Source organism: Thunnus albacares, chromosome 18 (assembly GCF_914725855.1).
Source record: "Thunnus albacares chromosome 18, fThuAlb1.1, whole genome shotgun sequence".
NCBI classification, from domain to species: domain Eukaryota; kingdom Metazoa; phylum Chordata; class Actinopteri; order Scombriformes; family Scombridae; genus Thunnus; species Thunnus albacares.
In genome coordinates this window covers 16,534,955-16,558,171 of record NC_058123.1, presented here as the reverse complement: position 1 = coordinate 16,558,171, position 23,217 = coordinate 16,534,955, and the positions used below count along the sequence as shown (strand labels likewise).

The following is a 23,217-nucleotide window of genomic DNA, read 5'->3' as shown; positions in this document are numbered from 1 at the left end:
ATAAATATGTCATCATTAAATAAGGAATAAAAAAGTCCTTAGCCAATATACTGTATATGCAGACACTGAAAACAGTCATAAGTTTCTCACTGGAAGGTGAAATCAGTGACTTTCAATATGCTGTTTCTCACTCTTATACTTTCCTGCGTTTTTCGAACCACAACTAGTGTGACATTCAATCTCAGCAGCCACAGATGAGCAGAAAGAGAAACCAAATGAGATTTGAAAGTGAGTGTGGAATGAACTCTTGTCTCTCTCATGGTGTTCTGATTGTAGATAGTCGAAGATTACTATTCAAACATTACAGTTATCTTAAGAGACCCTTTCACCCTGTCACTTAAAAACATTTTTTCTTTTAATTTTTAAATGTTAAATCTCTGTTGAGCTGTTCTGGAGTTCTGGAAAAAAAGTTGTGTATTCATGTACCACTTATTCAGATGTTATTTTAAAATTACACAAGTTAAAGCTACTGAACAATATAATATTCAATTAGACAATAACAAGCAAACATAAAATTGATCTGTACTAACTAACACAGACTAATCTGGCCATAGTTAAAGTTAACTGGCAACTCTGTATTTTCATTTTTAATCAGTTGGTAAGTGCACAAAAACTATTTTTGATCTATAATCGCTTTGGAAATCAAAAAAATGCTGGCATTACCTTTTCAGATGTAAATTTCAACTGAATTCACACTGGAAACGTCACTTGGTGTTGTGAAGTGCAGCCTCACAGAGCTGCTTAACTGTAGACTCTAACCCAGCCTTCCTTGTTGAATTAATGATAATTTTTTTAATCATTTAATATTAGTTTTGACGTCAGTATTAAGAGGAGTTTGTTAAAATACAAAGCCTGTCAATGGCTTCACTTTGTGAAAAAAAATGCAAAGTAGGTTAAAAATGGCTGGCTTCCTCTTGGACTACGGGTGTGGCTCTGGCTCCAAGAGGCTTTTTTAAGTCTGGAGATGGTACCTCTGCCTACCAAATTTCGTAAATCGACATCAAAATTAAAGGTTGGGGCTTTGACATTGAAATTTTCTAGGGGGGCGACCTTGAGCCATTTTGCCACATCCATGCCCAAGACCTATACTGGCCACTTCTGATGCATGTGTAAAGTTTCCTGAGTTTTCGAGCATCAAAGCAAAAATACTCAAATTAATTAGGAAGTGCTGAAGAGCCAAAATGCCATGCCCAAACCAAATTTTTATACTAATTAAAGCATTTATTAGTTTGAATATATACCTATGCAAAGTTTCATCAGTTGTTACGCATCCTAAAAGCCTCATACATGTGTTCATTAAATGAAGATTGAGGCACGAAATCCAAAATGGCTGACTTCCTGTTGGGTGAAAAATTCTGAAAAAAAAGTGTATTATGTGAAGAATGATGAGAGCAATGAACCCACTGGATTTCATAGACATAAAAGAAACTTTGTCACAAGATGGCCTTGTGTTTGGGGGCGCTATGGAGTCCGCTGGCCACGCCCGAGCCCAATCACTACGGAACTTTTACAGAACAATTTGCGCCAATTCTGATGTGTGTGCAAATTTTTGTGAGTTTTTGAGCATCCTAAGCCCCTCAAAAATGTAATGGAATACTGTAATAACAATAATAATAATAATAATAATAATAATAATAATAGCTTCAAAAACAATTGGTTCCTCATACTTTCAGTGCCAGGGACTGTTTGGCCCCTGGTACTTTTGTGCTCGAGCCCTAAAAAAAACATCTCTGGTATTCTGTCGCACTGTGAGTTTAAAGCCACTAGAGGACACTATTGCTTGATTTGCTATGCTGACTGTTAACAGCTTCACATGTAGTTCAATGTGCATGTAATTGCTATTAGTCTTAGATTAAAAATAAATTGACTGGTGTCTTCACAATGTACATATTAACACCATAACATACGTATATAAAGTCCACACAAACAAGTCACTTTAAGTTATTGTGTGAATGTTTCTATTCTGTATTTCTTCTGTCAACATCACCAAATTCAAACATGAAAACAGCCACCTCAGAGTAGAATAAATCAATGCTACCATAACCCAACTTCTCCATAAAAATAGAAACATTTTTTTACTGACAACATACAGTATAATGGAATAAGTAATTGTAGATAATTACTTGTTGCCTAATTAAAATAATAATTGTGTTGTTAACAGGATATGACTCACTATGATGTACATCTTGCACATGAGAGTATGATATCCCCTCCTGTTCCTGCTCCATGATGATTTAAATTTCATACAAAAAAATGCACATAATGCTTTTATGACTTTTACGTTCATGTCTTTGATTAAAATGCCATTTTAAGAGCATTTAAGACCCCCTGAAGCCCAAAAACTTGCTGACACTTGCTGACATACTTGTCTTCTTTTGTCAATTTCTGTAAAAAGTACAATAATGAATAGCAGAATTTCTCACCAGAAAGTGAATCAGGTTTAGTATGAGAAGAAGTTTTTATGGGAAAGACAAAAGCTCTGGACTGAAAACTTTATATACTTGTTCACTGAGAGGCAGCTGATCCAACCTAGATTCTGAAGTTAGAAGTAATGGATTCATGATTATTTAAGCCACTTATTGTAATTAATTAACACTTTTACCACCAACATTAATGAACGAAAGAGCTAAAAAAAAAAACCTGCATTGAACATTAATGCTTTATTTGCTTGCATTTCTTGAAACCTTTATTCAACACATCAAAATGGTAAAATATTAGACTCTTATACAGACAATAATTTAAATAAATACCATGACTAATTATCATCAACAAACGCAATAAGCAGTATCATCAGAGAAAGACCTAAGGCCTCTTAACTTTTTCTGGAGTATTTGCTATTTTTCTGTAGATTACAGGGGACGTTTAAATAAATGCATTAATAAGTAAATAAGCAAACAGCTAACAGTTGATTATTTTCATTTGGCATCATCACAGTTATCAGTGAAAACTTTTAAGTGTACAATCATTTCTGCAAAGTGCTTTCTTCATTATTTGTCAGAGAAATATTGAGGATTTCGATGCCTAAAGCTTTTCTTTCATCACATGGAGGAGCAGTTTTTTAAAAAACTGCAGAAACCCAAAGGCATCCCCTTATCATCACCAAAAGTAAATCTCTATGGCACTACATCAGGATGCTTGATATGGTTTTCAGTAGATATTGGTGTAGATATTTGAACTTTACATTGCACTGTATAACTGTTTATTTTAAATACCATGTAAATAATACAAAACCAGTGTACACAGCACAATGCAAACTAAATTTAAATTCACCCAACTGGTGTGACGAGTAGTGTTGAGCCAAATCTCAACGACAAAATTAAATCATCAACAGAAGAAGAATTTTGAACCTCTGTGTATTCAGAGGTTTGCTGGGTAGAGTAGTAAGGCAGTCAGCACAGCCGATAACATTTTAAAAATTGTCATGGTGAAAAACATTGCTACAAGAGTGAGTTTCCATTGTCTTGAAGGTTTGTTGTCGTTGTCACAGTGTGAATTGTTCCGACTTCCAGCATCCCTCCCGATCATAAAGTCTGCTTCCGCTCAAATCCGACACTTAAAGCAAGCCGTCTTGCTCAAAAACGGAGGGCAGAAGCGAGAAGTCGAAGGGCAAAAACTTGACACCGGTCCCGTGGTAGAATTTGTTCTGAAACTCCACCCTGAAATCAAAAGGTCAGGCAAGCGAGAGCACTTTAATGAAGGTATAATAAATGATGAGCAAGGTGAAGGTGAAATGGAGATAAATAAATATCACAACATTTTTAAGTCATTGGGCCTCATGCAAGAACCACTTGTACGAACAGATTCATTCCTAAGAGGGACGTACGAGTGATTCAAGAAAATGTGCGGCATTCATCGGTTTCCTTGTAGTTGTAATTTTCATTTAGGTATGAATGAAATGTATGAGTGGTCCCGACCTTTCATACGAGACCTGGACGGATAGTCTCTGCCTTTCTTCACAAGGGGAAAAACGCTTGTTTGACTTAGAATTATAATGATTTAATCTGAATGAATTTGGAGTTTAAATATGATCAACTAAAATAAAATATACAACTAAAACAAATTTGATGCAAAATTGATATTCTGTTCATCATATTATCATCTTCATGGCTCATGGTGTCATCTTCTGTTGCACCTGACAGTGTAACATCACCTACTGTAGGCTATAACAGCCTATTCTCTCGTCTAATATATATGTGATCCTCACATCACCTTAAAATTTAAATTTCATGCTGCCTTACAGCATAGGAAAAGATTTAAGCTAAGCCCATTCTCTTGAATGAGAAGGTGTGTCCAAACATTTGACTGGTACTGTATATGACAATTTAACAATAGCTACGATTCAAGACAATATCTGGCCTCACTGTACTGACAGCTCTGAAGAGATTGTGAACTAACTAAGACTCACCAGTGGAGGCGGAGCGCATGGAGGAACGCTGATAAGCCTTCCATGACCAGCAGGATGGACACGGTGAGCGTGGCAAAGAGGCCGAATACAGGGACTAAAAACGCCACGCCCACTCTGGTGGTGATCCTTAGACCCAGACGCATCACCATGGCCCACAACACCTCTGACAGCTCTGAAAAAGATAGAAACAAAACACATAAAGACACACAATATACAAAAACACATTAAAAAAAAACAAATTAATATCAAAAAGGTGATATGATGTGAAGCAGAATCAAAGGTGTGAAGACAGCTTGTGGTGCAAAGATATTTTCACACACAGTGATTGCACTTACGGGCGTGAGCCAAGCTGAGCGCCCAGAGACGCAGGTAGGATGCTGTGTTAGAAATGCAGCCCAGGCAGTACTCTATGGTGTGAATGGCCTGGTGCAGGAGCACATCCGCAAAGTCAAACTGTAAAACATTTAAAATTATTTGCAAGTTACCCCATTTACACAATCAAAAATGAAGGTCAGGTAATATGGCTTTCCTGTTTTAATACAGCATATAACAGTATTTTTGTATTCTAAAATTTACCAAAAACTGCTAGCGTTCAGGTTATTGAATTAGCCTCACAACTGATTCTTTTCTATTGACCTACTTTCTCTCTTCTAATGTGCAAATACAGCACATACTGCATAAACACAAAATGTCGCAGAAATATTTCAACTATAAAGGCAGGAGACTTTGGTGTCTCTTTGACCTCTTTGGGAAGAGCTTCTCTGCTGGTCATTTCATCAAGTCCCTCCTCTTCATCATCTTCATAGGATGGTGCTGTGGAATTGTCATCCTCACTCACACGCCGCACCCTCTCATAACCCTGAGGGGAGAAATCAGTGCTGTTTTTCATAAAGAAATAAACTAAAAACCGCTTAGGTTGAACAAATTCGGCACATATGCCGCAATATTTTTGACTAGACTTACTCTGCGTCTGCCCAGGCCTTTGCCTCCACGATACATCCAATACAAGAAAAGAGGTTTTCCTAACAGCAGCACAGGAACTGACAGCATAGCTATCACAAGTAGGAAAATCTGCAGCCCAATCTATGGAGTCAAGAAAACGCACAAAACCACATGCATTTACAAGGATCACAATACACTGAAAACAGACAATAATGTCAGATGATGTACTGAACACACACCTGTCCTGGGAACAGAGGACTGATGTTGTTCCCCTGCATGACGAACATGTTGATGAAGTGGATGAGGATGCTGGGAGCCTGGCTGGAGTCTCGTGCGCCAAAAGCCAACCACTTGTAGAAAATCATGAAGACCAGGTAGCCAAAGAGACAGAGCAGGAAGAGCAGCTCAGGAAGAAACAGCAGATAGACGTTATATTTCTGTCGGAAGTGCCTGAAGGGAAAGAACAAAGTGCGGGGATAAAGAAAGTGGTCAGGCAGCGATTATAATCTACCTATCGATGCTTACCAAAACCAATGAGGGGAGATTGTTTTTAAGCAATAAAACATAACTTGTGGTTATATATAACATGTATGTAACTGTATAGTCCTTGTAAATATGATAGTTTTATGTAGTAGTAGTAGTAGTATGTAGTGTGGTATGTAGTTTTATTGCCAGATTAAATGTTTTATTCGATTCTAATTTAAGATATTTTAGTATTTGTAAATACATTGTCTATGTGTGGTGTGGAAGTGGCTACAACTGAATTGTATAATGACAGTTCAGATGAAAAAAAGAAAATAAATGGGTAAACCTGATATTTTTCCAAGGCAGGCACAAGGCCACAGCTGAGTGTTGTGGAGTGGTGCACCGATGCCAATATTGTGCAGTATAGCATGACCATTAGTGCATTATTGTAATTATACCACAGTTTCATTTGTTACATTTATGATTGGCTTTTGAGACACCTATGATTAAAAAAAGCTGATATTTCTTTATTTTACAAGTCTCTTAATTTCATTTTAATTTCCTAGCAAGTCCTTTGGTAAGAATTATGTTACTTTGTGTTTATTATAGGTAAAATTGAGAAAATGTTATGTGGCAGTTCACACAGTAAGATTGATTTCCAGAGGGGTTTTCTTAAAAGAATTCCTGAAATCCTGATGACTGACAAGATCCCTTTAAAACTACCCAAAATATATATATATTTATTTGTTGGAAACTATTAATTGAACGACATCTCATTTTACCAAGAAATACTAAACATATCAGTTCCTCTCTAGTAAATTATTAGAAAACTATGGGACCTGTGACTTAAGTGTTACCATAAAACAAAGTAAAAAAGTTCAGTTACTGCAGATTCTGTCAAAACTATTTGTTTTATAATATACAGAAATAATGCAAAGCATCTTAAACATTACTTCATGCTGTGGTCGCTGTCTTTCTTGCATGATTTACAGTCAATTCTGTGTCTTTCATTAAACATCATCTACTGCTCACTGGAGGCTCATTAAAATACTCAACGCCAATAAATTTGATCACGTCATTATTGTTCGTTTTTTGCCAATAGAACCACTGATATTGGTGTGTGAGGCCTCTCTGGCAATTATTGATCGGTTGCTACGTTACAAATATGAAAAGAATTGTACTAGCTGTAGTGTTGTATCAGGAGATCCTGGCACAAATAAAAATAGCTGTCAGCAAACCAAAATGCAATGGTGAATGACTGTTGTATAACAAAGGATAGATAATTAAATCTACAGCTTTACTCCATCGGCCACTCTCAAATTCAATTCTATTAGGTCCACATGTTGATGCCTGGCACTGATAGATGCTCATGATGTAAGTACATAAGGTTACTGGCAGGGAATTTGAGCTCGAGTGACTCACAAATGATTGAAGACACTCAACACCACTCCGAAGCTCATGTGGATAACGCCAATGATGACTGACATCTTCATCTTATAGGAGTTTAGGAAGGACAGCCGGTTCACTGCCATGTTCCATATCTGTTGCAACATGAAGAATCATCTCAGTGAAAACTACAATGACTCAATAATATTGTGACAGCAGTTGTCTAAGTGCATTTACTCACAGGATCAATGCCAAATGGATACGGCCCACTGAAAACACCACTGACATTGGGGTCTAACGTGAGCAAAGTGTTTGTTTGAAGCGTTTTGTTTCTGCAATGGAAAAAAAAGATACGTATCAATTAAAAAAGAAAAGCACATAAAAATAATATGGTAAACAAAAATGATGTATCTGAGTGTGTATTTCTGTTAACTCACGTCCACTGCTGACTTGTGAACATAGCGTTGACACTCCAGCCAGAGCCAAATATATTAAGAGACTTGGAGAAACAGTCGTTGTAAATGAGCCCAGTGTAGATGGAGAAAAGCCCCATCATTAGGATGATGTAACGTCCGTTGAAGAACGTCATCCATATCTGAGCGGAGCAGAGACACAGCTATCAGCCAAAACTAATTTACAATAATCAGACTCTGCATTTTGGATGAGAGGAACAACATTCCAACCTCATTACTGGATCGTTTCTTCTTCTGCGTCTTTTCCGTCAGCACCATCCACAGCGCAAAGAGACTCATTACCATCCCGTGCCCCAGGTCGCCGAACATCACAGCAAACAGAAAGGGGAACGTGATGATGGTGTAGGGAGCTGCCAAAGAGAGAAGCATATTACATGTATGTACTCTTCCAAGGCTGCACTTAACAAAGAGACACTTTCACATTTTTTCTTTACAAGACACAGTATGAGTTCTTACCTGGGCTTACCTCGCGATAGTCCCCCACCCCATAAGCCTCCACAATGCTCTGAAACCCAGACGTGAACTTATTCGTTCTTAACAGGGTAGGTGGAGTGTCAGTGCTTGGGATGCGGTTCACAAAGGATGGTACAGTGGCATCACCTTTTCTCTGATAGAAAAAAAGAGGAAAGAATTTAAAGAATGACACTGACATCAGTACTGTATCAACCAGCAGCAATCAGTAAATGTGGATTTAAAATGCACACAAGAAAAAAACAACTTGATGATTTTTGGAGCTCCCATCTGGCATTTCATGTTGTTCAGATTCTATTTAATATCAAATATTCACAGATTTGAGTAACTCTATGACCAAATGGTTTTCATTTGCACATTCTGGGTAAGAAATATAAATATATGCAAATGAATGCAAATGAAAAAAAAAACATGAAAGAAGAAGAAACAATAAGCAAAACACATTAATTGAGTGTAGCAGGACTTTAAGGGTGCAAAAACCTTCTGAACAAAGGTTTATTCTCTTACCCTTCTATCTAATGTGTGATTAAGGCCACGCACGTAGTCTATACTAATTGCAAATACTACTTTGGCTTCCACAAATAGTAAAACTTGACTGCTTAAAACTTGTTGTGTCAAGAGTGACTGCTTTGATGCCTTAAATCAAATGCGTTTTATTCACAGGTAAACAGACTAATCTCAGGTAGTCGTGCAGGAAATGTGCAGCTGTGATATAACTGCATTGTCTGGTGCGGTTTGTCTGTCTGTGGAGATTCTCAGTCATCTAGGTCATGATACATCCAAAAGAGCTGAGTCAAGGGCAGCTGGACTTGTTTTAAATTGAGACAAATTTAAATTTAGTTTTGGCTTACAGAGGACTTACTGAAAATATGAAAAAAATGCTGCTGTGATTTGAGCCTTCAGTGTTATGTAAAGGTTTATTAAGCACAGTGTCACAGTGAATAAGAATTATTTTTTCCCAAACAACAGATGAATAATAGCGACAAATACACACAATCACAAAATTATCAGCTCTAAAACCAATTTTTATATAATGCAGTTTTTACTCACCGAGCCTTCTTCTAGTGCCCCCCTCAGGTTTGCCAGGTCACTGACGGGACACCACACTTCAGCAATCAGACACTTGTTGGTAACATCGAAGCTGCAGAGGTTGAGGATATGATAGATTGCCTTCATCTTTTTCACCTGCACAACCCAGGTATATGCCGACTCCGAGGCCTTCTGCAGAACCTGCCTCAGGTAGTCCTCGGTGCGGTGCAGCACCTGCAGGAAACTCCAGTTACTATAAACTCACTAAGAATGAAAGTATAGTGTGTTATATGTTGTTCCTGTCTGGATCAAAAGCCCCAAGGCCGTAACAGTCCTACATTGTTAAGATCTTGGATGCGTGTCCTTAAGCTGTCCAACACATCTGCCCTCTCCTCGTCATTCTCAGGGTGTGGATAAAGATGGCAGTGGTAACTGAGGACAACAAACAGAGACAGATGTGTATTTTGATGACAAAAGACAATACATGACATTTTGTCAGTCTGTGTTGATGTCATTCTTACCAATCACAGATTTTCTGAACTTTCTGCCCAATCTGGTCTCCCCAGAAAGAGATGAGGAACACAACACTTTTGCTTATCTCACCCTGAAACAACACAGATTAGACAGGTTATTACTACAGTCCTACAAAAAGTAATAAAACTATTTAATTAATACTTATTTTGGCTGATACATAAGTAGGATGTACAATACAATTTTCTTCACATGCCATCTAAATCCTGGTCACAGAATTTTACTTTAAATCCCCATAATTTTAAATGATCTCATTATTATTTCCCTCTTTTTCTCAAAGGTATTTCTCTACAACTGTAAGTTTTCACGACAGCGATCAAAGTTATTCATTATTAAGTTTCACACTCAATGACTCAGCAAATCTGCTTCATCACAACTGTGTGGATGTCGTTTGATCAGATTTACATAAGCGACATAAGCAAGTCATCATATTTTCATTCAAATGTTGCTAAACTCTAATTGGTTCATGGAAATCCTTTTTCCAACAGAGCCCTGCACCACTACATACCAGTGAGAAAAGGAAGGACAAACAGAAATGTGTGAAATAACCAAAACTTAGGTAGATAATTGTGTTCATATAGGACCCCCTCGCTCATAGTAAGAAGTGGACTGAGAAAACAGGTTTTCAGGGGCTTTAAAAAACTAAAATAAGTCATTCCTGTTATATGAAGTACATATTTCAACTCACAGTATCGAGATCAGCGAGGTTCTCATCCACTTCTGTGTAGCTGAGGATGGTGTAACCCTTACAAACTCGCCATAACATGCGCTCGAAGGCCTCGACCTTCACCCGTTGGATAAGACCTGAAACAAACCTACAACCGGGAGAGATCAGATTAGATTTAGGACTCATTTCTTAATGATAGTGGCACCATACACACTGTTATATGGCTGTAAAAAATATATACTGCAGCTCACCCCAGCTTTGCTCCAAGTCTTTGCATACCGGTGCATCCTGTCACCGAGTCTGTCTCCATGGTGGGGAATTCTTCATACTGGGGACCAAGAGCCTCATGCTAATTATGAAAAGGAACACATTTCATTCATGACAGCTTACATTAACTGCTCCTAACATGGTTGTACACAAAGCTGATGTGATGTTCACACGTTGTGATGTTTAGTCTCACAAATCCCTGTCTGGCATAGACATCATTGAAGCTCTCCGCTGTATCCCTTTTTTAACGCGGCTGCCTTGATGTGTCAGGTGCTGCTTGTAACGGCTGCATTTTGACCATGTCATTAATTAAAAGTCAGCACCGGTTCCACCTCTGTCACCCGGGGAAACGAAACACGTCAGCGACAAGAAAACAAGATGCCGCTGGCGACTTGAGGTGAGGCATCCTGCCTGAGATGCAAACAGAGTTGGACTGGGGAATGCGGTATGTGACAGACTGTTGGTGTGCGTGACAAACAAGATGCTCAGCAGATGAATAGAGATAACACTCACTCTCGAGCGGCTGTGTATAAAGGTCCGCGTGATCTTCAGCATGTGTGTGTACTCGGTAAGCTCCAGGAGGTTCCTCCGCAGCTTCTCTTTGTTTCTCGCCACCTCGCTGAGCTCCATCTCCAGCCTCTGAAGCTGCTCCTGAACATCACCACACATCAAACACCAACTTAAGTCTGAATTCAGCAGCAGGATAACCTGTTCAGTAAACCTGGACAGCCAAAAATCAACAGTCATTTTAGGTGGAATCTCAAATTGCAGCATTTGTCAGCTATTAATTAGTTATAAAAAGGACATATCATGAACATTTCCAGATCTATATTTATATTCTGGGGCTCTACTGGTGTATCTTGGCATGATTTACAGTTCAAAAAACTTCTTATTTATCTTATGCAGCCCCTCCGTTCAGCCTCTGTCTGAAACAGGCCGTTTTAGCTCCTGTCTCTTTAAGGCATCCGATGAGCCCACTCTGTTCTGATTGGTTAGCTTCCAAAGGCTATGTACACAAACAGTAGTGGTAAGGTTTCACTTCTTTTTCTCGTTCTTTACTGAAATGTCAACATGTTCAAGCCCAAATCCGATCCGAAACATGTGAGTGGACAACATGAACAACACGAAGAACAACCTTAGCAACAAAGGCTGTGGAACGGATGGCTGTTTGTGGGCATCTGCGAACAATCTGGTGTCATCACTAGGAGGAAGTAGAGGTAACTTTGCAAACAGAGCATCAAGAGCAGGCTGAAGGGAGCATTTTTACATACGTTCACCTGAAGTTTTGGAACTTTGACAATGTTTACCATCAACATTTGACATCATAACAAACATTACATACATAAATGTACAGAAAATTATATGTCCGCCTTAAAAGTATGCACAGATAGATGACAAATCCCGGTAATTATCATATAACCTAATATGACCCATTGTAGTAGCAGTATTTGCAACAGTAATTTAGTTTCATAATTTTTCATGCTGTAGTTATCATACATAGATAGACCTCAGGAGGTAAATTGCATTTTTGAAGCAGTCAGACAAGAAACAAAGTAAAACATACAAATTGAAATTTAAAATAGGATATAAAGTATAAAAGTAGCACTCAGTAGCAAAATATAAAGGATAATGAAAACTAAATGAAAAAAATAGTATAAAATATGTGGAAAGTGCACAATCAGTGCATTTACATAGACACTAGTATTCACATTATGTGTTGTGCATGTATGTAACGTCATAATCTAGTTACAGAAACCTGCATGACCCCTTATCCCAATTCTTAGAAACCTGAACATAATGAAATACTGAAACAAGGATATAACAGCCTGTAAACAACTCATCCAGGTTTCTAATAATTCTCCACCAAGCGTGCAGGAGTGTCCTCGACTCCTGTTATGTAGCAGTTAGTCCAAAAAACAATCAATATGATTGATAAATGATGTAATGATGGGCTACACGCCGAAATGAAAGTGAAAATCTGATATCAGTAATGCAGAGGATAAATGTTATTGTCCTCTTCCATTACTGATGATTACATGGAGAAGCTAAAACCAGCAGAGTGCTAAATACAGGCAGCTGAAAACTAAACAGTTATTTAAACTCCTGCTGTGCAGCCAAAATTTGTTCAAACCTTCTGACCTTAACAATAAATTCTAGCTGAGATCCCAAAGTTTCCAAATATATCCAAATTTGGGAAAACGTGTATAAAAAGACACACAGGACATTGAATATTTCCATTTGATGAACTGGTGCAGCCATAAAAAACATGTCCTCTTGAGTTTTAATATTTCACTCAGTGTAAACATCATGTAGCTTTGATGAAGAGCTGGAACAAGATGATACAGTATGTGACACTGACAACCATAAAGTTACTTGAAGGGGAAAATGAAAGGAAACTGGATGTTGAAGACTTAATATAGAAGAGTTGACGGCATGTTTGCACCACTTTAGATGATCAAAAACCTGAATAATGTATCTACTTGTATGCAGAGATATGAATAGCCGAGTTTCTCTAAGTTCCATCATAACATTATATCCCAAATATGATCAAAACCATAGTAATTGGTAAATACTAGTGTGCATTGAAAAACTTCATTTTACACTATGAACAGAGTACAAAGTTGGCGCTTTTGTAGTAAAATTAGATTCAAATGAGAACTCACCATGATCTCTAGGACTTGTCTGGGGGGAGGTGCAAGTGGACTCTCATCCTCCTCAGGAACGGCTATACGAGCCTTTTGAATCTCCCTCAGAAGGTAACCTGTCCACAAAAACATGCTCTTTGTTTGTTCTTTGGTAATAACTACTGAAATGTCAAGAGAAAGCCGTGTTTGCAGGTAAATCTAAATCTCTGAGAGACTGCTTTGCTAAACACGATCATGCAGATAATGCCATCCAGGTTTCGGGCTCTACTGTACCCACACGAATTATCCCAGGTGCTCTCTTACCCAGAATCCTCTCCATCTCCTCACATCTCTTGATTTCGCTGACGAAGCGACGCTGGAATGAGCTGACACTTGGGTTGAGCTGAAACCAGAGGAGCTTCACAGGTCAGGTGGCTCTAAGCTACAGCATTAGACAATGCATGTGCACTAACAAGGGTTCATTGTTTTCAGTATTGTTAAAAAACTTAATTCATCTACACCTTCCTCTACCCAGACCAGGTGTAGTGTGGGGTAACTGACTTAAAACATTAACACATTATCACTGTATGTAATGTTGAAATTGACATCAGAGATATGAAAAGTATCTCCTCATGCAGACAGACATATCTATACAGATTTTTTCACCCAGTCTTTACATTTTTTTTCCAAACTGGACTGCACAAGAACATTTAGGCCTATTTATGGAGTGGATCCATCCACCTCTCCTAAAGCATATGGACTCAGAAAGAAAAGGTAAAGTAGGTGGTGTAGAGTCTATTTATTCTGTCTTCGTTATAAAAAAAACAAACAAACAAAGAAATAATTAAACACAAAGACTTTAAACTGTTTGTGCATCATACTTACATCTCGAAACTCGACCAGACCCAGCTCTCCGAGCTCACTGATGCAGTCATATTCAGAGCCGGACTGCAGGAACAATTGCGCCAAGCACATCTCCTCACTCCGAAACACCATCTTTATCTGCCAGACAGGTCTCCTCCGCTGCTTAATAATCCCTCTGCAGCTCCTCTGAACCTACACCAACAGCCGTTCACTATAAACGAAAATATAGGACATCACAGAATGCTACGAGCTCGTGCGTGGCTCTAAACCCCTTAACCAATTAACATCCGCACGAGGATTAATTATAGTCCATTAATATTGACGATTTTCAGAGGGAGAATTATCCTCATTCTGGGTCTTGTTGTAACGCCGTTTTGTCTCCTCTCAAAGCCGTCCGATGTCTACTGAATAAACAATATGAACACAAAGACAGAAAGCTCCGTTATGCACCTTTTGCACCGAACGATCACGGAGAAAGGCGTCATCCTGTCGGCTCTGTACCTTAGACACCTGTCATTAAACACGGCAACGACGCAACACAGGCCAGACAGAAGGCAGCAACAGGCGAACCGAGAGATAAATCATCAACCGGCCACGTAGACAAATTGGGCTAAAAGCGGCTTCACACGTTTAAACATAAAAGCCCCAGTGAGAAATAGGCTACGGCCTTTATTCGCACTACGTCGCCCGGCAATTGACACAGATTGCGTCTCCCGGTTGCCAGGTTTGTCGCATCCTCTGAAATGATCGTCTGATCTTGATTTAGAGGAGGGAGGTGTTACAACGTGGACCACTATGATTTGACGGTAGACAGATGCATACGACTACATATAACAAATACAAAAACAGACTGTCTGTCTGTAATTATGTTAAACATCAATTAATTAGTCAGACATTTAACCTGGATATAGGATTTCACACCAACATCATGTTATTTGTTGTAGCTACTCAAACCTAAATTTGCTTCACATACTGAAGTATAATGTGCTAAAACAAAAGACTGGATGAGATGTAGAGTAAATAAGTAAATGAGAACTGTAAAAAAAAGAAAAAAGAAAAAGATTAAAACACAAATTTTCTGTTAAAAAAATTATAAATGTAATTTACTCACATTTATTTATTTGTTTATTTTTGGAATAAAACCTGCTATAGTAGCCTATACATTTGGGGTCAAAGCAGCTCTATTAATTCCTTTGTCTCGTTTTAATTTATGCTCGTGAATGGCAACATTTTTTAAAAAGGGGGCTTAGTTTACAAACCTGGCAACCAGCGCATCTTCTTATTCAGTTCCATCACTGAAAGCGGGCCGACCATCTGCTCCTCTTTGTGTGTGAAATCCTTTATTTAGGGGAGTTTGGGGTTTTTATATTAAATTTAGCATCATTATAAATATTCCTCATCGATGCATAATTAATATATTAATTTAAAAGACCCGTAGATCACGTGTACCGGTGTCTTTTTTAAAGAGACCCTTTGGCTACATGTGTTTCAGCGGTAAAAATACAAGCTGTAAGCTATAATGTGAATAAACACAAATGTTACTGAGGGTTAGAAAAATCTAAGCTGTTCATTTTATTTTGATTTTTTTGTTAAATCAGGCATTTAACAAAAACACGTTTATGCTTTGTGTTAAATCCACACAGCTGCAAGTGTTAGTGTTAGGGTTTCAGTGATCCAGTGGTGGACTCAGGCTGTCTGGGGGCAGGGGTGAAAGAATATAAAGGACACCTGATACATTCAGTGGGCCCAATCAGCAGAGAACAATGATGCATGTTTAGTAAAAGGCTACATCCCCAATTAAGATTTTATAGGGTTACTAAGAATGTAAGGAAAACAGTTCTGTTTTTAAAAGGATTTACTTTTTAAACATTTATTTTGCAAACATCTCTGTAATAAAACATTTTAAATGTTAATTTGTCAAACACATCTGTAGTTAAAACATGGAACTATTAACACTTTGAGAATTAGCTGTTTTGAGAAGTCTTGTCAGGTAAGAGAGAAGCAAGATCACTGAAATAAAAGGAGAAATTCTTTTGGCCATGAGTTTCTAAATGGTTACGACCTCGTTATAGTCAGTTGGGATCAATGGACAACAGCAGAAGATCTGAGAGCCTTCCTTCTCCACATCTGCCTCTAAGCTGCGTTTTGAGAAGCTTCAATGTTTGCCCAACTGATGCAGTTGCAGTGAGTAGCACTGTACCAAAATCAACTGAATGGAATAAAGTCAGCTGTAACAACTACACAATATTTTAAGGGTCCTTAATTTTCCTGATGATCAGCCTACCTAAGGGATGCATTCATTTCTAAAATAATGGCCATCTAAAAGTCTAAAATAACTCCAATGTAAGGGCATCTTGTAGGGCAAAGTATCTCATGTCCTTCACTGGAAGGGCACTTCACCATGTTTTTTGGTCACTGTGAGGGCACTCATCATGGCATCATGTTATCTCCCCTCGAGGGCACTCAATCCCTTTTTTCATTAAAAAGTAACCCAATTCTGCACTTCGGGGAACCCTAAATGGCACTTTTTTTCGCTAGAAGGGCACCTGTACAGAACCTCCAGATTACTTCTTTACAATGGCAACTCATAGGGCACTACATTACATCTTGTGGGGGTACTTTACAGGCCACTATCACACTTTCTTCCACTGAAAGGGCACCATGAGGGCACGTCATTCCAGATTATCACATATAGAGGCACTCTATAGGGCATTCATCCTGACTTACCCATAACTAAGACAGCGATAAGGGGGATAGAGCCTAGCACAAGCTTGTCACATTATGTGATATATTTTAGTTTATTGAGAATGGCTCTTGGTCTAGGTTCAGAGGAGCTGCAGAGGGATTATAAGGCAGCAGCACAAGAACTTTAACTTTTTTCTTTTACTGATGTAGATCCTGGTTGCTTTTAAAGTTGATGAAGATAAGTACAAATATTTGTTATTTTGATTCTAAAATATACTTGGATAGTTAAAATAAGTAGGTCTACAAGTTTTTTTGTTCAGCAAGGAGAGAAATAGGACTCCTTCATCACAAGTAGCATACTTTTTTAAGGTACTTTTTAAAATACTTTTTATACATAAATTGGTGTCTTTGCCAAGGATAAAAATAAACAGAAATTTTCCTTTTAAAAATATAAATGTAATTTACTCACATTTATTTTTTGGAATAAAACCCACCATAGTAGCCTATACATTTGAGGTCAATGCAACTCTGTTAATTCCTTTGTCTCGTTTTAATTTATGCTCATGAATGGCAACTATTTTTAAATATGGGGTTAATTTACAAACCTGGCAACCAGCGCATCTTCTTATTCGGTTCCATCACTGAAAGTGGGCCAACCATCTGCTCCTCTTTGTGTGTGAAATACTTTATTTAGGGAAGTTTGGGGTTAATAAGTTAAATTTAGCATCATTATAAATATTCCTCGTTGATAAATCATTAATATATTCATTTAAAAGACCCGTATATCACATGTACCGGTGTCTTTTTTAAAGAGACCCTTTGGCTACATGTTGTCATATTTCATGGGTAAAAATACAAACTATAAGCTATAAATGTGAATAAACACAAATGTTACTGAGGGTTAGCAAAGTCTAGACAAAGATGTTCATTTTATTTTTTTATTTATTTTTTATCAGGCATTTAACAAAAGTATGTTTATGCTTAGTGTTAAATCCAGACAGCTGCAAGTGTTCACAATACAGTAGGCTGCATTTACAAAAGACGCTTCTGTCTTTAAGGACAGGTTCACAATTCACATAAGTCTGTCTTAAAACTATAGTCAGGTGCCCAAATGAACACCGACAAGTCTTTCTTGTTGTAATCATTCCTCCAGATCACAATGACCATTAGAGGATCCCCTCAAAATGCACTTACAATGTAAGTGATGGGGGACAAAATCCACAGTCCTTGTTTTTGAGCAAAAATGTATTTTGTTTGTTTCTTTATCTGAAGTTCATGAGATGATTATATTGTCACTTTTAAGTCCTCAGACCTTGAGCCAGTCTGTTGAGCTCCTGCGACAGAGCCGTGACTGTGTCCAGGATCCGTTGCTTGTCCTTCTCTTCTAACCGAGCTTCACATCGCTGAGCGAATTTATCAGGATGCCACAGCGCTTGCTGTTTACGTAGCAATTTACGAAACAGCGGCACGTCCTTTCTGTCCACGCCGTGCAGCATCACATCCACCATCTCCTGCACCGTCCCTTGCGGCGCTGGCCACGGGATGTCACTGTAGCTCAGCTTTTTGCTGCCTTCTGAAGAACCACCTTGGAAAGTAGCTGCGCACCTTTCATCGTATCGACGCTTCTTGCCCTGCCGAGTCTCTTCCTCTTTACGTGCTGCTCGTGCCAGATACTCCTCATGTTCCCTCTGCAGCCTTTCGTGCAGCTCCTTGTTGCTTTGCTCTTCTCGCTCTCTCTCTTCTTTACTCTTCCTCTTTTTCCACCCAGAAGACGACGCTGCCAGTCGTTGAGCTTCTGCGTGTTTTTTATCAAAATACTCTTTTCTAATACGATCAGCCCAGTCCCCAAAGTCTTCCTCATCGTCATCAACAGGAAGAAAATCATCAGCTGTGAAACAAATACAGCAGTGTTATTGTCAGAGGAGAAAGTCAATATAAAAGTCAGAATTAAAGTATGAGTTTCAAATTTACCGTCATAAACTCCAAAGGTTTCACAGAATTCATCCTCGCATTCACCAAACAGCTTCTCCATCCACTCTCTCTCAGGGTCCACTTCAGGTGGACGGCTCATGTTCGCTGCAGTCTGTGAAGAATGTAAGTAAATGATATGTAAATATGACAACCACCACAGATCACATCTGATGCTAAAGAATCAGACTGTACCACTTTTTACATGTTTTAGTCCATTTTCTACAAATCATAAATATTTCAAAACTATTTTTAGACGTTTTCTCATGTTCGAAGCAGCCACTGGTTTTGATATATTTGTGTGTGATATTAAAACCTACTTAAAGAGAACTGAAGCTGAAACTCTGCTGGTATGATGTGTTCTGACATTAGAGATTCTGATATCTCATACTTTGGACATTCGCAAATTCAGTTTTCATAGAACCAACCCTGAAAGACACTCAGGACATGAATGCATCGTACCAGGAGTCTCATTTTTATATGAATCTGTCTTTTCATAATGGCTACTTGAAAAGTACTTAAAAAAATCTAACATAGTCCAGTATACTTGGGATAGTGGTAATGAAGATGCCACTCCAATCATACATGTATGTTTCAATGAAATGTGAGATATCAGATGGTAGACGGTTTATGGGAAATAGACTGATGACTTGACCAAATAGCGATAAGTAAGGTGTAGTTATAAGGCGTACAGTCTGATCAATACTAGATTTTTAAAAGCTAATACTAATTGTAATATTTGATAGTTTTTAATATCTCAGACATTAGCCGAAAATAAAATTCTCTGGGGGTCAAATCTGGACCAATTGATTAATTGTGAAAAAAAATCAACAGATTTATCAATAATGAAAATAAGGATTAAGAATAAAGATTTGGATGGCAAAAAAAGTATCGTCAGTATCCCCTTGGGAAATAAAATGGTGAGAAGGAACATTTATTTATTACGAACCTTACTTTTAATGGCTAAAAAAGGATTGCAATCCTGTGGTTGCAGCCACAACCTCCAAACATGAAACAATGGCAAGAAAAGATTATTGAGGTGTTTATTATTGAAAAGCTGAATATACTATACTATGATACAGCTGAAAATTGACATTTTTATGGATATATGGTCACCATGGATATTAGCTATGTCAAAAAAAGAGCTAGAATATAGAAAATTGTATCTTTTGTATTTTTATTGTTGTCTAATTTTTTTTTCATTATTATTTTGCTGTTGGTTTAGTATTGTCTTCAGTTATGATGTCTCTATTTCATTAAGTTTATATATAATAATAATATATGTAAGAGGATGTGGAGATGTTTATGTACTAAACTATAATGAGTGTTTGAATTGTATGGCAGCAATAAAAAGTTAAGTAAGTAGAAAGAAAATAATCATTAGTTGCAGCCCTAATAGCATGAGTTTAATATCTTTAAATTTATGAGTGTTGATATGACAAATCAAGCAATTTGATAACATCCCGGTAAATGTGGGCATTTTTTTTTACTCTTTTCTGATATCTTATGGACTAAAATCGACAAAATAATTGACAGATTGATTGTTAGTTGCAGCCCTACTTTTTTAGTAACACCTTCACTACACAGTGTGTGACTATATCTGTATCTAAATGTGTAACCTACCTCTTTGTTTTTCATCCAGTTCAGCAGGTCCTGAGGTGTGACTCCAGCACTGTTTGAAGTGTTTGTAGCTTCTGGACAGCTCTCTCTGAGAGGCACAACCAGGTCATCAAAGGCTAAAGAAAACACAAAAGTCAACATTTTGAATAAAAACGGTTAAAGGCTAATAATTCAGTAAAAACTTGCCTTCCTCACCTGTTTTCCCGTGTTTCAGAGCCCTGTTAGCAGCTACATGTAGCGCGGTGTCTCCTCTCCGGTCCCTCTGGAGAACATCGGCTCCGTGTTTCAGCAGCAGCCGCACAGCAGCGTCGTCTCCCCGGCAGCAGGCCAGATGCAGCGGGCTCCTCTGCCTCCTGCCCTGGGAGAAGTTCACGTCCAGGTCGCGGTGCTTCCGCAGGTACGACTTCAGCTTCAGCAAACGACCCTCATCCACGTATTTCCATACCCGCTTCTGTTTGTGAGACAACGACATTACCTACAGTTGTTGTCATGTGTGGCTTGTGTCAGCTTCAAAAAGGCTTTAGCATTATTAGCATAGTTAGCTAACCCAGTCCTTCCTTTTTGTAGTTCCGAAGCCAGCCGCGGCCACGGACACAAAAGTTCCGGGGACAACAAGGTTCCAGTGTTGTCACTAGGTGTCAGTATTGACTATGTTTCTACATCAGCCATTAAAGGATAGATAGATAGATAGATAGATAGATAGATAGATAGATAGATAGATAGATAGATAGATAGATAGATAGATAGATAGATAGTAGGGCTGAATGGTTTTGAAAAATATCTAATTGTGATTATTTTGACTGATATTGCAATAGTGATGTGATTTGCGATATTAGAGGTAATGATCATTTTTACAACATTATTCTAAGCTTCATTAAAAACATTAAAATTATTATTTTTGCGGGGATCTGTACCAAACAAAGATGTTTTCTTAAGTCTGTAGAATATGATGTGTAGGCCAGGACATGTCTGCTGCATGGCAATATTCAATTTAAAATATTTTAACAGACATTTCACATTTCACCTTTATTGCACCTCCTGTGATTTGAAAATTGCATATTGCGATTTCAGTAAAATTTCAATTATTGTTCAGCCCTAATAGATAGATAGATAGATGTGCAAAAATGCATTTCAGAGTTTATCTGAAGCTTATATGAGGCTTCAGCAGTCTGAGTTAGTCATATCAAGTGGATATCTGCCACATTTACAGTCTTTTTAGCATTAAATTCCCTCTTTGTATTTTCTCGGACAGTGTTTCCCTGTTGAGCTGCGGGGGAAGTATAGTAACAAAAAAAGGGACTTTTACACTAAAAAGACTGTAACGTTGAGGGCATTCTACTTGATTTGACTAATTTGGACGGCTGAAGCCTCATATTAGCTTCAGATAAACTTTTAAATACATTTTTACACAGAAGGAGGACTGTGGACTTTGTCCCCCATCACTTACATTGTAAGTGCATTATGAAGGAGTCTTCTAATGTCCAGTATGATCAGGAGGAATGATTATGGCAGGAAAAAACAATTTCAATATTCATTTGGGAATGTGTTGTTTTAAGACAGACTTGAAAAATTGTGAACCTGTCCTTTAATTAATAAATAAACCCTCGTTACATGCCACTTTTCTTGATTCAGCAGCACACTGCAGCTAAACAGGATGTCCTGAAATCGAACATGCACTCCCTCCTTCTTCATAGAATAGGAGAACAAAGCACCACTATTCATCCATATGTAATTAGGCTTAAAGAAAAATGGAAATTTGGCACCACAGTGATGTTCCCCATAGTTTTAAGACTCTGTTTCCATCTTCTACATGGCTGCTTACTCAGTATTCATAAGCCCTCCCTGCTCTCTGTGGGCTTCTGTGCCTCAACTCTCTTTTCAAAATGCCACCTGTGAGGAAGCTGCCATGTCAAGAGGTCATCTATGGACATTTTTTTCACGATTGACCGTTTTTTTTTTTTCTAAAACCATAATGTGATAACTTAAACATAAAGTGCATATAGGCTACACAATCATGCACAGTCCAGTTCTATTTCATAGTATGTCTTTATTCTGATGTTTTATGACTCAAACTGCGTCACTGTAGTGAAGCAACAGTTACAGTTGCCTGAAAATGTCTTACTGTAAACCAGGAATATGAATATGGGAGGGATGAAAAAAAAAGCACAACTTCAATTTTGACAAATTGATTTTTACTGAGAGATTTTTTTTGATGATACTTCTGAATTGCTTTCCAAATCTCTATTTTTTTCAGCAATTCTTAAATGAAACCACATGGCAATTCAGTCATAGATTGTGAGCCAGACTTTGAAAAAACAGATTGCAGATGCAAAATTTAACTTTTAGTAAGCCTTAAGCCCACTGTGAAGAAGGAAAAATCGAGTCTTACTCATTTGCACTGCAAGAGTAAATACAGCAACATGACACACACATGATTAAGTGAACTGACCGGCAGCAAAAGAGGAGATGGACAAAATCAAAGTAACGCCTAACACAAAGCAACACAGATTCAGAATAAAGTTGGGTACCACTTTCTGATAAGGCACCCTGAGTTTAAAAGCATTAATTAATGATTAATAAATGATTTACTAATGCTTTATACATCATTTATAAGCCATTTATAAGGTTGCCAGGTTGTGAAAAATCCCTCCTATCTATACCACCATAACATTTGTTTATCTAATTCTTCATGAAGACACTTCTGATGTACTGTTCATAACCACTTGCCTTCTGGAAATGGCTGCAGGGCATCCAGACTAAAATCCATTAATTAACAATTTATTAATGCTTAAAAACCCTTTATAAAGGTGCATTATCTGA

At 37.9% G+C, this 23,217-nt stretch overlaps 2 protein-coding genes across 4 annotated transcripts; both read right to left on the bottom strand.

The window, feature by feature from the left end:
- Positions 1 to 2,645: 2,645 nt before the first annotated feature.
- atp6v0a2a (ATPase H+ transporting V0 subunit a2a) lies at positions 2,646 to 14,856 on the bottom strand. Of its 3 annotated transcripts, none has more exons than XM_044334300.1 (21): positions 14,575 to 14,856; positions 14,146 to 14,335; positions 13,585 to 13,663; positions 13,300 to 13,397; positions 11,150 to 11,287; positions 10,621 to 10,718; positions 10,391 to 10,517; positions 9,693 to 9,775; positions 9,510 to 9,603; positions 9,193 to 9,405; positions 8,128 to 8,278; positions 7,882 to 8,021; positions 7,636 to 7,793; positions 7,440 to 7,530; positions 7,235 to 7,353; positions 5,587 to 5,797; positions 5,369 to 5,488; positions 5,148 to 5,264; positions 4,741 to 4,858; positions 4,406 to 4,577; positions 2,646 to 3,656 (listed from the first exon to the last, which is right to left on the bottom strand). In XM_044334300.1, exons 2-21 carry the CDS (start codon positions 14,254 to 14,256, stop codon positions 3,554 to 3,556), a joined length of 2,541 nt encoding a protein of 846 aa, XP_044190235.1. In that variant the 5' UTR covers positions 14,257 to 14,335; positions 14,575 to 14,856; the 3' UTR covers positions 2,646 to 3,553. The 3 variants fall into 3 exon arrangements, with proteins under 3 accessions (XP_044190235.1, XP_044190237.1, XP_044190236.1); XM_044334302.1 differs by having other exon boundaries at positions 10,621 to 10,697; XM_044334301.1 differs by having other exon boundaries at positions 14,146 to 14,856.
- A 3,144-nt stretch (positions 14,857 to 18,000) lies between these two features.
- On the bottom strand, positions 18,001 to 20,963 carry nfkbil1 (nuclear factor of kappa light polypeptide gene enhancer in B-cells inhibitor-like 1). The gene is made up of 4 exons (XM_044333732.1): positions 20,593 to 20,963; positions 20,401 to 20,513; positions 18,781 to 18,892; positions 18,001 to 18,697 (listed from the first exon to the last, which is right to left on the bottom strand). Exons 1-4 carry the CDS (start codon positions 20,867 to 20,869, stop codon positions 18,108 to 18,110), a joined length of 1,092 nt encoding a protein of 363 aa, XP_044189667.1. The 5' UTR covers positions 20,870 to 20,963; the 3' UTR covers positions 18,001 to 18,107.
- Between the last annotated feature and the right edge of the window lie 2,254 nt (positions 20,964 to 23,217).

Bases quoted from the DNA above. Each gene is read 5' to 3' on its own strand.
- nfkbil1 (XM_044333732.1), bottom strand. From the start codon at position 20,869: ATGTCGTTGTCTCACAAACAGAAGCGGGTATGGAAATACGTGGATGAG. The intron at 20,514-20,592 runs GTGAGGAAGGCA...TGTTTTCTTTAG, and splicing joins TCTGAAACACGGGAAAACAG to CCTTTGATGACCTGGTTGTG. The intron at 18,698-18,780 runs GTAAATTTGAAA...TTTGTTTCACAG, and splicing joins AACCTTTGGAGTTTATGACG to CTGATGATTTTCTTCCTGTT.
- atp6v0a2a (XM_044334301.1), bottom strand. From the start codon at position 14,256: ATGGTGTTTCGGAGTGAGGAGATGTGCTTGGCGCAATTGTTCCTGCAG. The intron at 10,719-11,149 runs GTGAGTGTTATC...TTTCATAATTAG, and splicing joins TTATACACAGCCGCTCGAGA to CATGAGGCTCTTGGTCCCCA. The intron at 9,776-10,390 runs GTGAGTTGAAAT...GTGTTGTTTCAG, and splicing joins ACCTCGCTGATCTCGATACT to GGTGAGATAAGCAAAAGTGT.